We start from the raw sequence: 15,368 nt of genomic DNA on the forward strand, positions 1-15,368 counted from the left end.
CCATCTTCTCTGCAGTGAAGGAGGAAAATCTGAGTAATGGTGAGAAGAAAATGCAATCTAGATGTCAGACAAGCACTTGATTAACCACTTATAGACGCAATCTGTGCGTTAGGGCTAAGCTATGGCTTCTCACTCCCCTTCCCCAGCCTGATTTTTTAAGTATTACTGGCCACAGGGTATTGATTTCCCTTTCTTCTAAATATCCCCTTGCAGTTAATAGAATTTACAGCAGATATTCACTGTTTAAAGTAGGCCTCCCCTCCCTTTACCGTCTGTTGGGATCTTCTCAGCCACTCAGAGGGCACATTCTGAGCTTTTCCTTCATTAGCTCTAGTTGTGAGAGCCCACCAAAGAGAAAGGACATGGCTCTTGATGGCAGAAGAAAAAACGAAATTTGTCTTACCAGGTGTTTGGATAAGGAGGAGCCAGGGTGAGTTTATAGCTCTCTTATTTATTCCAAATTAGCCATCTAAGAATAACTGCTTTATCAAATCAATATCTATAGTTTCCTGCATTGGATTCTACCCAATACAATATATTCCTTTGCTATCATAACAGGTAAACTTAGCCTTTAAAGAGTGTAGTCTTTAAATATGAGTTAAGAGAGTGTAACAGCAACAACAAAAAGATTTTTAATCACATTTTTAATCGAAAGTAAATAAAAAAGTGACTTAACTAAATAACATGTGAAAAGGTATTGAACGCATACAGTAACAAAAAAAATTAACAGCCAAATGAAATCAAGTGTGAAAAGATTTTAATGTGATACTTCAGTTTCATTAATGGGTGACTAAAATCATTTTCCATTCTAACATGATCGCGATGTGAAAAGCAATTATCTTCCATATTGTTAGGCTAATAATCAGCGTAATCCATGCAATTAGGAGGGATGCGTGATATCCATTCGAGCCTTGGAGCCCAGCCTGAAGCTCAGCAACACGCTGCCTCTGATTCAAGTGACAGTCTCGACTTGGTGACCTTAGCAGCTTTCCATGGGCACATTGATTTTTCTCCAGCATTACAGATAATTGCTGGATGCAGTGAATCCTATCCTCCCCCGGCTGCAGGGAGGGGCGTCTGTTGTCTGTTGACACAAGAGGCAGCTATCTGATTTGAAGAATGTAAAAACTCTGGGATCTCATTGACTGCAGCTGAATTTAGTGCAGCATGATGGCGTGTTTTAAGTATGCGTTATGGGAAAGTGTGCAGTCTGTGCTTTTAAATGTAGAGATGAATCGTCCGCTACGACTGTCTGACATGTTTTATTAAACAGGATTAATTACAAATATGGGACATTTCTGACATCAAGAGCAGAGATAATCATTTTTTAATATTTTTAAGCAAACAGCATTAATAGCCATGTTGGAGAAAACGCTGCTTTTACAAACACATTAGTAAGCTTCTGTGTTGGCCAAGCAGCAGCTCACATTATATTAATCTGCGTTTTCTGTTCTGCATGGAGTGACTCTCATCACTTTATGCAAATGACTGCATTTCCTGTTTGCTGTGCTCTATAAAGTAATGAAAAAGTCTCTTGGAGGGATATGATGTGAGGCTCCTATCGCCTTTAATGGAGTGAAGATCGTTTTGGATCTCATTCCATTATTTCTTGAAGAAGGAGGCAGTTTTTGCTCTGGTCATTTGCTGTTCTCTGATGTTCTTTTTTCGCGTGCCCTTAAGTGCATTTCACTTATTAATCTGAAATTCAAAACTGTATTGACGTCAAATAAGCTGAGGAATTTTCCATGAAGCTTTACGGTGTTCCAAGGAAACAAATGAGCCGTACAACCACTCAGAGCAAAAGAGACATCAGATGAGAACAGGAACGCAGATGCCTTATCATGACCATCTTAAATCACCGCCATTGTAATCCCAGCACAACAAGCTTAATGTGATTCGTGGTTGCATACACAGTGCGTGTTTTGCTTGTCTCCACTCTGAGCGCTGCGACCTGTGTGACTCAGAAAACCAGGCCACTGATGCAGCGCTCTCTGGCCCAGGGGCGAGCGTCGGGCCACATGATTGGATGGCTTCATGTGCAGCTTTATCTCAGAGAAAGGTTTGCTTGAACATCACACAACATCTCATTGTGGCCATATGGCCGTGCTTAGCCACTGGACAAATAAACAGAAACTCTTTACATAATTAGTGCAGTTTTAAAATGAGAGCAGCTTCATCAAGGTGTAGCGCCTTTTGGTGAAACAAAGTGCTCTTTTCAGAGCTCTTCTGCTTTCTTTTATGTCATAAACCAAGCTGAACTTGATTTGTCATACTCCGCTCTTTGTGCACGGCATGGGATGTGTTACACAAGCAACTCCATTTGCTTGCAAAGGCAGCCACGTGCCTCAGTTCATAACTAATGGAAGACTGTGTATGCCATTCATGCATGAGAGAATCACATGCAATAATCCAGTGTGAAATACCGTGATGTTAAAATAGCACTGCTTTGGGAAAATGCACTAAAAAAAAGTGCATAAACAAATAGACTGGAGTGGGGCAGAAGCTCAGTATGACAATCTGATGTTTGCAAACAAACAATGAAGGAGAATAGAAAAGCAAAGTAAAAATAATACCTGGTGCTGCTGTGTAATATTAAAGTTAAGACCTAATTCTGTGGTTTATATAGGATTTAGTTTGAGCCCTGTTAGGGGTGACAGTTGGCAGGCAGACAGTGATAGAGTCGAGATTACGGTAAAGGCTTAATTTTTAAGCTCTCATGGATGATAAAACACATGGCATTTCCAAACATTTGTTCAGTGTTTATGTGAAATACTCAAGGAAATGACATTTTCTGGGATGAAATAGTGCAAATAAAACACAATCAACATAAATGTCATATGGATGAACACAAATGCACTAACCTTTTTGAAAGCTTTCATGCAGCATTTCAGGCAAACACTATTTTTATAAACGCTCTGCAAAGTGGGGATAGCTCGAACCAGAACAGCAATTCATTGACATCCAGCTGTTCAACATTGATCTCTGTGTTTTCTAATGCACTGGCCTGGAATGTGATGCTATTTTATTACTGAGGCTGGAACGAGAAGCTCACCCCCCCCCCCCCCCCTCCCTCAGGGCACTGACCACTCACTAGGACACAGGCACTGTACGTAATAATAACTGAACAGCCAAGTGAGACAAACTCAGTTGATGACTGAGTCAAAATTAACCAGCAAGAAAGTTTGGAGTGAGACAGAAGGACAGAGTTACTCATCTGTGAAAAACGCTTGAAGAGGTCTGGAAAAAGAAAAGAAAAAACAATAACAAGTTTGGCGTCAAGTCTGATTACACGTTTCACCAACAATGGACCCAGATGACAATAATCTTGGCATCTTTACTGTGATTCAGTGAGTAGATCTCTACTTATGTATGTGCAGTGTCTTCTTACAATGCAGTTTTTTAGACTTATTCTATGAGTTGGAGGTTCTGCATCAGTCTTACAGGCTGAAACGCTCTTTCATAATTGCGGTTAAAAAACAAAGAATTTTATTATGCTTGCTGCTTTGAAAATAAGTTTGATCTTCTGTGACTGTGTTTGACTGATCATTTATGTAAATTACCACTTTTGAAAGACAATTTTGCAAAGCAGTATGTAAAGATTTGTACATATGGTAGATATATATTTGTAGTATTTAAAATTATGGTTTAGCTTCGAAAACCTTGTGGAGAAATAAAGCAATAAAGTTATTGAAGGACCAAACCTTGTTTAATTTGGTGGAAAATGAAAGCAAAAAAATGTATGAATGATTTGCCCTCGTTAGGTTTGATTTCTCCTCACATTTCACTTTTGAGGGTGGAGCATCTGTCACAAAACGGGCAGACGCCTGGTTCCAATTGCAGCAGGTTTATTAGCACAGCTAAAAGTCAACAAATCTAAATCAGGATCAGGAAGGCAGGGGTCAACAACGAGCATAGGAGCATCAGAGAAAAAACAGGAGTAGTCAGATTCCGGGCAAGTGGAGTCAGAGACAAAACAGGGTCAGGAAATCAGGAGATCAGGTCCAGATATAACGCTCGGTAATGCAGGCAGAGTGGCACAAACAATACTTCGCACTGAGTGAAGCTCAGTACAGTGCTTACGTATACTAGTGGTTGTAAATGAAAGTCAGGTGTGTGGCATCCAGAAATTGTTCGCTGGGGTTGCTGGGAGATGTAATGGGTCTAGAACTCTGGTGACCAGAGGGGAAGACAGAGCCGCCTTAACAGTCATGCAGTAAAAGCTGCCTGTTAGGTATGATAATTGTTTTTATTGTAATACTTCTTTTTTTTGATGTTTTGATGTTTTTTTATTTTCTTTGAATTCGTGTTGAGGTACTTTGTTTTAGTATCCTGTCAAAAGATAGACGGAGTTTACTCATTTGATTTCACCCAACTTTGGATGCGACTTAAAGACCCACTCCATCATCGTTCAAAATATTGTCAAAGGGTTCCCAGTGGTCTTTTATTTATGGTTATGCCATTTTTAGCCAAAATAAAAAAAATTGATATTGTCTAGAAAATAGTTTCTGGAGAGCATGAGTATACTGTAAAAACATGCCCCCTAGAAATAGTTCAAATTTCTTAAAAGTGGCAAAACTAAATAAACAAAAATTTGCCAATGGTGAAAGAAAAATGGCTTCACTTTGAATTCAGTGAGACATATTTTATTAAAAATTAAAAATCCCTTGAAACAAGGATATTTTTACTTTTTTAAGATTCGGTCTTTGCTGTGTAGTCCATTAGAAATTAGCTTTGTAGTTGTGGGCGGGAGTCAGGACCATTGGCGCAGAGCAACCCCGGCCCCCCTCCCCGCCCCGTTAGTGAAAGCTCTCTGTTTACACTCTCTCCAGCTAGCTTACAGCCCTTAAAATCCCAACCTAATATTAATGGTGAAATAAATGGTGAACAATAATGGAGCTATCCGGCCATACAGTTTAGAACCAGATTCCAGCTCAGACAAAGAAAAGGAAGACATGTCTGCAACTGGATGCATCTGAATGGAGCGGAGCTGGGGCTTCTGGTCCAACCAGCATATTTCTACATAACAAATACAATCTTTTTCAAATTGTGTTTTTTTTTTTGTCTGTTCCTGATTCACAACAATTTGAATAAAGAAATACTCAGAAATGCAATTTTTATATTATTCATCCCTATGTAAACTGTATGACCTCCACCTTCAGAAAAATGCAACAAGAACATGTTAAAAACACCAAAAACAGAATTCTCATCAAACTGGGTCTTTTCTATTATAATATAACAGATTCACCCACAAAAAAACAAAGAACAAACACACACACTTAGCTTTTTGATGGAGTGGGGAATCCCTCCAAAATCTGCGTACTTTACTTTCATTTGATTTAGTTTTTTTTTTTTTCCTGCACTGCATTCTCAAAATCAGAGCAGGGACAGGAGCCTGGTAGCATCACAGTCACAGATGAAAGATTTTCCAGAACCAAAACAGAACTAGAATAGCTGGTACAGTATGTACAATGACTATCACACATAGATTTGTGTTCAGCTTCCTCTACTCCACAATAAATAAGAATAGATTCTCAAATCTAACCTGATTCAGGCGCTACATGTTGAGCTTTTTCCTTTTTTCTCTCTAAACGTAAGACGTGTGTCACCTACATTCCCGTCTCTACATAATCTTTTTGATGTGCTGAGATGTCTGTGTACATTTGTAATGTTGTGATGTGGGTTGACTTGCAAGTTAACAGAGGCCAGCGCAGTATGAGAGCGCTGTAACTCAAAATGAAGTAGCTTAAATTTATTAAGCATCAATGTGGTTGGCTGGTTAAGGTTTATCTAATGTAGCTTAAATAGTCCTAAAGGTTACTGACATAGCTGTTGCAATTTATGTCATAACATAATATGTGACATTTGGATGCAAACAGTAAAATTAACTTTGTCAAAGAGTTTCTCATGAAATAAATCTTAAGGGACTTGTTTTTTTTAATCATGAAAGGCAAAATATTTAATTGTTGTTAAATAAAAACATGCACAGTTGACATCTCGATTTTGTCACTCACAATTTTGTTTTTGTTGTTTCAGAAGTGTCAGAGACATCGTGTCTTTTTATGCTGTATGCAATGCCCTTTGGGAGGAAAATTGGCTCAATTTAGCAGAAACACTGTGTCCTGAAAGGCTTCTTTGCAAAGATGAAGTACCAGCAATAAAAATAACAGATTTACATTTTTTTTGCATGACCAGATACCCTATTTACTCTGGTGTACAGAGTGCAGAATTTGGAAGAAAAAAAAACCTGCAGTACACACTGTTTATTTTATTGATTTCAGTTGGAAAGCAAGTGCATTGCTCAGAAATTAATAAGGGTGTTTGCTAAACTGGCCTGCACAAATTCCAGACATGTAATTGACTAAAAAAATTATTTTTAATGTACCAACACATGAAAACCTAAGTAGACCAATATCAAACAGCAGATGATTGAAATGAGAGTATACACTGATCAGAAATAATTGAATAAAAAAGCAACTAGAGGAAAACACAAAAAGGGCCTAAATCATGCTATTCTTAAACCTTTTATAGTAAATTATAGTCATGTACATAATAACATATTCCCTTTGGCACACAAAAAAATATTTTTTATCAGATATGAGTTATTTTCCTGAGCTTTCTTTCAGCCCAGAAGTAAGAAGACTCGATCTCTGAGGCACCGCCTTTCCCTCCTTGTTGGTTCTGTCCATTTCATGACCTCAACTTAAGGTCAGCCACAGCAGCGTGCCTCGCCCACGAAAACAAAAAACATCCAAACTTTTGCAAAGATGTACATATTGTGCACAAAATGAAAAGCGTGTTTGCAGATCACAGCTAGCTCAGCGGAGAAAATGGGTTTGTGTGTTAGCCTGGAGGCGGTGCTGGCAGTGCAGACTCCACCTGGAAGGAGCGGTTCTCACTTCTCTATGTCACAATGTGAGAACCCGCTCTTTTTCGTGGGTTTGGAGGTCCTTATGCTCGACGTGCAGGTTTTTTGAGGAATACTTAGAGATGCATGAATGGATCATAATACCACTTCGGGGTTGTTTTTTTGTGAGAAATGAACATTTTAAGACACTTAAAAGCTCCAAAAAATATTTTGAATGGTATAGACCCTTTAAAGTCAATCTTCAATCAATAAAATACTTTATTGTCCTGTGAGGGAAATTTGTCTTGGCTAAAGCCCAAAGCTCCAACATAAAGAATACAACAGAATAAACATACACAATAAGACAACACCCATAAAAATAAGAACACCCACAAAAATAACAACCAGAGGTACTTGCTCTAGACTGTTACAATTTGTTCAGCAGTGTTATGGCTGGCGAGTTCTTATATCAGTTGGTTTTATATTTGGCTGCTCTGAAGCGTCGTCCGGATGGTAATAATTTCAAGTCAGAAAACAGAATATGATTTTATAAGCAAGATGCGTCACAGAACACTCATAAATTTGCTACAAAGATGGGATTTCGCTTGTACCTGTGACCTTCATAGCTTCTTTTTACCATGTTACCAATTTTGATTTTGTTTTCAGCAGACAAACTGCCAAACCAGACACACAGAGCGTAGCGGATAATACTTTCAAGTGCAGATGTATAAAAGGTCCACATGTCTGGTCCGAGGCTTGATGATGGACCCAAAATGCAGAGACGGGCTGGCACAAGGTTCCAAGGCAAAGGGCTTTAATACCAATCAAAAACCGCTGCTGAGCAGGCAAACCAAACAAAACCAAACGTCAGGGTAACCAGACAGACATGGGAGAAGACAATCAGGGGAATGATAGTAGGGACCAGAACAAGAGGAAGGCAGAGACAAGACATACTGTACATACAAACAGGACTGACAAGACACAGAGAGATTGGGACCAGGGAAGTAAAACTCAAAACTAATACATACAAGAAACCTTCAAAATAAAACAGGAAGCAGAACTCAAACATGACAGAAACAAAATGGAAGCAAAAACTAAGGCAAAGAAACCCAAACCATGACACCACATTATTTTGCTACTGACACCAAAGAGCCTCAGACGTCATAAAAAGTGCATCCCTTGGGCCAGACGGGCACAGAGAAAGTCAGTGTGAACGTTCCAGTTTAGCAGACTGTCCATATGTACACCCATTTAAAGGATGTGACAGTTTCTATAGTATTGTTATTAATGGTGACAGGGCTGAATGCTTTCACCTCCCGAGGATCAAAGATGATCCTCTTGGTCTTTTTCTCTCATATGTCAAGATGATAATTATCGCAGCAGATTTTAAAAGAAGAGATTTCATCCAAGTAGAGAGAGGGAGGGTCATCTCTGAGCAATGGGCTTAGAATCACAGTATCATCTGTGCGTGCGGCAGTGCCACGTGGTCATTAAGGACTCAGTAGTCACACCTTCCTAAAAAGGTACCATACGACAGCATCACCGGAATATCATGAGTGTGTGCAGCTTACATAAGCCTTACAAATACTTTACATTACACTTACGGCACGCACGACAATCGTTTGTTGCATGGTCACAATGTCTCTTAAGATAGCTACACAAACCTCAGTGGAACTGACAGATCCACCTGTGCTCCCCTTTTAGATCCGCTATACGACCCTCCACAACCCAACCCAAAAACCCACAGCATGTGAATAGGGCTTTCTCTGTGTGTAGTCTATTTAAACAGGAGTAACGCAGGTGGGAAGCATGAGGTTGATTACCTGGAGCCATCACAGGCAGTGAGTGATGCAGAATCATCACAACTACATACTTCAAACCACTGTATATATTGCCCTAAAATATACTTGGATGAATACATAAACACGCCCATCATACACACATTTAAAAAGGTAATCACACACACAGTTACTTCTGTGTGTCTAATGTCTTCCGCGGGCAGTTAACAGTGTCCTCAAAGTCCTATTTGCTCCATCTGAAATGAACGTCAGTCTCTCAGTATTACTGGGGAACATTAATTAGCTAGTGTAATAAAGCCTGAAAACCAATTTGATAATCTTCTAAAAGCCAAGCCTACTACAGCTCAGCCAGGTAACACGTCACTTTGCATCCAAATTAGTCACACCATTGAATATTCATGACAAAGCAGTATTCAGTGCTTCAAACTCCAAAAAGCTGTTTAATTCGCTGAATAAATCAGCTGCAGCCTCTACATAATCAGTGTCACACTGAGAGTTTGGGAACGGGATGTGTGGAGGTGGCTCACAGGCATATGCAGGTTCACAAACGTGCAGAAGAAACCAAAACTCTGCAAAGCGGTTGGTTTAGGTTGTCATCCAAATATGGATTACGAAGTACTCTTGTGTGCATGAAGCTTAATGTGCTCTTTGTGCTCTCTATAGCATTTAGTATCCAAATGTCATATAAACCAAATGTTTCATTAGGTGTGCACATCTCAAACATAAAAAATGCATTTACACTATCTGAAAAAAAACACACAGTTAAAGATCCATATTAACAGGAAACTAAAAGTAAAACATGGATTGATTGAACAAGATGGTATTTACATACCTAAATGGCATTATAAATGTAGAAATGACAACATTTAAAGGTAAAATTATACTTTCAAAATGGCAACTTTCCTAAAGTTTATCTGATCAAATGACAGGTGAGACAGATGGCCACCCTCCGCCTTTCACAATCCTGAATCAGTTAATCAGTCAGACGGGTTTCAGTCTGACGGATTCATTCATTTATAATCATTAATAGGACCATAAATTGAGGTGATGTAGGCTCTTTTGGTCTGGACTCAGACATGTCAGTATGTCTGGCAAGAGTTTTTTTTTTTTTAACTGTAAATCTTGTGTAGGTTATTGAAGTACAGATAAAGAGAAAGGGCATGATTACAGCATATTTTTAAATGATAAAATAAGTCTAAGTTAGATGTTAAATTTACATGAAAATCCCAAACTGCATACAATATTACTCTGACATCTCTGAAGCAGTTATAAAGGAGTCTAGTTGGTCAAAGTGGGTAATGTTTTTTTTTTTCAAATGTCCTTTTAGTACATATTTAATGGCAACTTCCCAAATTGCTTCGTTTTTTTCTTCTTCAAGTCAAATAAAACATTCAAATCTGCAGAACTGAAGCCTTGCTGACTTTCAAATGTGTTTGCAAATGGCTCCAAAATGACTAAAATTAACTGTTTTGAAATGGACTCAGAGCAAAGAGAGAGGAGGATTAGCAGATCAGCCGGGTTTAAACGACAAAAGCTTCAGCCACATTTGCTTTTGGATCACATTTCTATCCAACCCTGTATCCTTTGCCACTCACGCTGGTCTCTAAGACAAAAATCCTAACACGTAGTAGTACAGGCTCAGAGTACACCAAGTATTGAGGTTTGCCTCCAACAGGACACCACAGTTTCTAGTATGATCTTACTATTTGGTGCATTTATCACACCTCTATGAATATTTCTTAAAATATTGGTGCCTCAGATTATATATAACATAATGATTTACGTCAACATCAAAACAAATGAGTGAATCAGCTCATTTTAGATTCAGACCCTCAACTTGCGTCTTTTTGTGCAGCAACAAATTTAAGCCTGACCCCAAGCGGAAGTGACAACACCCCTGATTGTGTGTATCACTCACAGCAAAGGCACATTGACTCACTCTACAGAGCTTCACATGCTGTGACATTTCAACAAACTAGTAGCTGCTTAGTAGTGAAAACACAAATTAGGGTTTGGATTTTCTTGAAAATCAACCAGTACGATTTCTTTCTTTCTCCATTCAATTTCTTTTATCCGTTTATTGACTGGATTAATTTATATTTTTATAGTCTACAAGCTGAGGTTCAAACTCAACGTTCATGCATTTTTTATGTTTTCATAAGAAAATTCCATAAATACGATTATGTATAAAGTATATAAGAATGTGTTTGATGTTAGTATTTCCTTGTGCTTCACTAAGCAGGAAATCAGAGTGACACTGTTTGAATGGCCTGTGAAGCTCCTTTTATCTAAACTCTAAGAGACCAGATAAAAATATTACACCACCCTGCATTAGAGATGAGGTCAATTGGCTCCTGATCACTTTTGACAGTAGGGTTACATGTGATTTATGGAAGGTGATTCCTGGACCTTAGAACTCAGGTCATTCCTCTTCCAGGGAATGAACTAAAATTTTTATTTTGTCTGAAACTGATACATCTAGGGAAAAAATATTCATTAACCACTTTAGTAGGCACACCTTTCCAGCTGCTAGTTAACGTAATTCTCTAATCAGGCAATCACATGGCAGCAACTCAATGCATTTAGATAAGCAGACATGGTCAAGCGATCTGCTGCAGGTCAAACCGAGCAATCAAATAGGGAAGAAAGCTGGAATGGTTGCTGGTGCCAAACGTAGTTGTCTGAGTATTTCAGAAACTGGTGATCTACTGGGGTTGTCACCCACAACCATCTCTAGGGTTCACAGAGAATGGTCAAATAATGGTCTATCAGGTTTCACCTGATAGAAAGGCAAAAACCCAAATAACCACTGGTTACAACCGAGGTCCACATAGGAGCATCTCTGAACGCACAACATGTCCAAGCTTGAGGCAGATGGGCTACAGCAGCAAAAGACCACACAGAGTGCCACTTCTGTCAGCTAAGAAAAGAAAACTGAGGCTACAATCCACACAGGCTCACCAAAACTGGACTACTGACTCAAAGACTAGAAAAACGTTGCCTTGTCTGATGAGTCTGAATTTTTGCTGCAACATTTGGATGATGCAGGGTCGGAATTTGGCATCAATAAGATGAAAGCATGGATCCCTCCTGCCTTGTATCAACGGTTCAGGCTAGTGGTGGTGGTGTCATGGTGTGGCGGATATTTTCTTGGCACACCTTGGGCCCCTTAGTATCAATTAAGCATGGTTACAACCCCACAGCCTACTAGTATTGTTGACCACGTCCATCCCTTTATGACCACAGTGTAGCATCTTCTGCTGGCTACTTCCAGCAGGATAAGGCTACATGTCATGAAGCTGGACTCATCTGAGACTGGTTTCTTGAACGTACCGATAAGTTCACTGGTGGCCTCCACAGATCTCAACCCAATAGATCACCTTTGGGATGTGGTGGAACGAGAAATTGGCATCATGGGTGTGCAGCCGACAAATCTGCAGCAACTGTGTGATATTGTCAATATGGACCAATCTCTCTGAGTTTCCAGTACCTTGTTGAATCTATGCCACCAAGAATAAAGGCAGTTCTGAAGGCAAAAGGGAGTCAAACCTGGTAATAGAAAGGTGTACCTAACAAAGTGACAGTTTGTTGAGTGGGACTTTTATCTTAAAGAAGAACTTGTACCATGAGGCACAGGCACAAAAAAAGAAAAAAAAACACATGCATTTCAATTTTTCATGTCCAATTCAAACCACTTTGGGGTGGGTTCATGAAATGTTTGTAGGCCTCTCATGAATGCCATCATTGAGATAGAGTATGCAGCAGTTGAACTGCTCTGAAAGGTCAACATAAATGCACTGCACAGTTTGGGTATCCAAACATGCAACTGTGAGTCAAAGAGCTCAGCTGGAGAGGAGACACATCAGGTCCTCCCATCGCTCCAGCTGCTTTTGTTGCTCCTGTGTTGCTTTTGTAGTCACATTAGCATCTGTCATATCCTCCCTTGTGCTTCTGTCTGTTCCTGGAAAAAAGAGCACAAGTTTGAGGATGGATCAGAGAATTTTTTTGGGGGGGGACATTCCTCTAGGGTGACTGCTTTGTCACTTGCTTGTTTGTAATTACGGTGCCTTCCTATATAGTCTGATGCACATCTCCCACCAGCATCGCCACCCCTGTTCCTCCCTCCCTTTCGCTTATGCTCCCTTCTGCCTCTCTCCAAAGCCGTTGTTACTGTGCGGCTCCTGCACATCATTCCACAGCGTTAGAAATTAAATGAAGGTGGCTTAACGCAGCTAACATAGGCATGCTTTGAAGGATGTAACCAGGGGGAAGCTGCACTGCCAGATCCTTTTCTATGGGCTGTGGATTTGTGCTACTGAGGCGCGGACACAGCAATCACTCAGCCATGCAGAGGCTCAGACAACAGGACTAATCTCTCCACCTGACTTGTGGAAGCTCCACTTTTTTTCCCCCTGAATTATCTATTCCCTGTTGCCTAATACAGTGTGCGACAATGGAATCGGAGTGAAGGAAAATTTGTGTAGCTTTGCCTGCAGTCTGCAGCACACATGGATGTGTTCAGCTTTGTAAAGATGCCGAAGCTGTCAGGGTGAGTCCAACAAATGCTGCTATGTGCTTTGCTTTATTGCTTATCTTTGGCTGTGTGTGCCTGTTCGGTGAATGTTTTTCATGTTCAGAGCACGATTTGCAGAGTGACATGACGCTCACGTGTGGAGCCGTGGGAACAAATATGCTACTGATCGTTCAAGGAAGCAAGTTGTGCAGTCATGTATGATGTGGAATGAATGAGCAAGTAAGATGCATAGAAGTGGGGGTGGATGCAATAGCTTAAGCTATTCATCCATCTAAACTCTGTCTAAGTTCATACATGTGTAATGTTCTGCAGAAAGTGTCTTTATACTGAATTACTGTCAAATCTATATAAACATGCATTTTAAAAAATGAACTGAATTATGTTACACATTTTTTCCATTTACTATGATGGGTTTAATTGTTTACTAACCATGATAACACTGTGTGAGAACATCACACAAACTAATTCTGAAATAATGCTTTTATTTTATGCCTGATAGCCCACTTTATGCAGACAAACTGTAGATCTGCTGGTAAAAATTAATCCTGCCTGGAGATTTATTGTCACCAAAACCTTCATTATTCAGGAGGAACATCTGATCATAAACAGTCAAGTGTATCAATATTTCTTATGAGTCATTAAAGCTCCAACAAAATGTCATAGTCTTTCAGTTTCCTGGCCAAAAAAGGACTGAGTTTTCAATGTGATAAAACAAGTCTTGCAGGGAATCTAAACAGGTGGCAGTAATTTTCTGTTATATAACACAGACTACTCTCATTGTTTAGCCTGCCGTCATAGCAGTATGTGGATCAAAACTGAATCCTATCACCTTGAGGGATCTTCTATAATAATGTCTCTGTTTGTGTGTCAGCACCTCTGTTATATTGTTTTGTGTACTTTTTTTTTTTACCTTTCTGTTTGTTGGCATAAATTTAATTGAGAAATATTTTAACACACTTGTTTACTGTATCCATTTAGTAGAATGTTTTTTATTTCTTACTAGAGTTTATTTCCTCAGATTGTTTCCTTACATTTGTCAAAAGTTTAAGCTCGCCTGAAAATAATGTGGATCAAACAAACAAACTTTGCTGTCTGTAAAAAGGGTCCTAGTTTATTTGAAAGTGAACCATGGGGTTGTTTACGTCAGCATGAATCCACATGAACTTTCCAACCAGGCAAAGAGTGAAAACAAAACTAAAGAAACATTAAGGGCCTTTGTAAAAACGGTAACACAGCCAAAATGCTAATCAGAAAAACAGCAAATGTCTTTCCATTGAGCTTGGTGTGATGAGCAGGTGAAGGCATAAGAAGGCTAGCGGGACTGGCAAGTTTTCCTCTTGATGAATTTTTTGTTGTTGATTGGTTTATTCAAAGCTAGTTGTAAAAAAGACAATAAAATTAAAAAAAAAACATAGATATATCAAATCAATATGACGTAGTGATTCTAAAATAAATTAATAAAAAAAGACTCTTTGTGGTCAGAGTATTTTTTGGGCATCACTTATCCAAACAAGCCGCAGATGTAGTTGTGTGACATTTCTAGGGATTTCCTTGAAATCAAAGAAAAGTGTCAACATTGCTGGTGTTCCCTGTCTATGCAAAACAAATCTATAGATATTAGCCTACAGTGTAAACATATAATTATATTTTTATTTCGACACATACAGAATGAACCCAAAACAATTTAAAAATATATAGAAAAAGTTTTACTTTTTTATCCCACATAACTGTGTAAGTTCTTTCATGACACCAATAAAAATTAAAACGTTTTTTAAGACCTAGTTGATCTAAGTTTTCTTGGAAACATTTCCCATATAATAAAGTAGCATTGGTCAAATTGTGATTTTTCAACTTGTGAGGAATTTTATTTAAAAGAAAAAATCACCCTGACCCATTCTCAAACTTGTTAGGGTCAGACAGTATTGGCAAACTTTCTAAATAAGTCCATTCAGGAGTTCAAGTTTATTATTCTGTATCTTTATTATTATTACTTTTTATTAACCCATTTGATTCATTCCATGCTTATTTTAATAAAAATCAAACATGCATATCCACCTTTCTTTGCCCAAAAGATGGTCCTTCAAAGTTGCATCACAGCCCCAAAAAGTTGACGGCGGCACAGATTTAGCATAACTAAAACGTTAAGTCATGTACATTCTGAGAGGTACATCTTAATGTAATGCTCTATCAT

At 38.9% G+C, this 15,368-nt stretch overlaps 1 protein-coding gene across 4 annotated transcripts in view; it reads left to right on the top strand.

Moving 5' to 3' along the window:
• The first annotated feature begins 347 nt into the window (after positions 1-347).
• The window catches only part of frmpd4 (FERM and PDZ domain containing 4), a 41,850-nt gene continuing 26,829 nt past the window's right edge, over positions 348-15,368 (top strand). Inside the window, exon 1 of one of the 4 annotated variants that reach the window (XM_078940240.1) lies at positions 348-430. In XM_078940240.1, the coding sequence (XP_078796366.1) occupies positions 363-430 (68 nt within the window). In that variant the 5' untranslated portion in view covers positions 348-362. Of the gene's footprint in view, positions 431-3,142; positions 3,348-12,792; positions 13,193-15,368 lie in introns of those variants that run through there. The other 3 variants (XM_078940241.1, XM_078940239.1, XM_023950966.2) reach the window with 3 other exon arrangements.

Source organism: Oryzias latipes, chromosome 21 (genome assembly GCF_053564925.1).
Source record: "Oryzias latipes strain Hd-rR chromosome 21, Olatipes_Hd-rR_3.1".
Lineage (NCBI taxonomy): Eukaryota > Metazoa > Chordata > Actinopteri > Beloniformes > Adrianichthyidae > Oryzias > Oryzias latipes.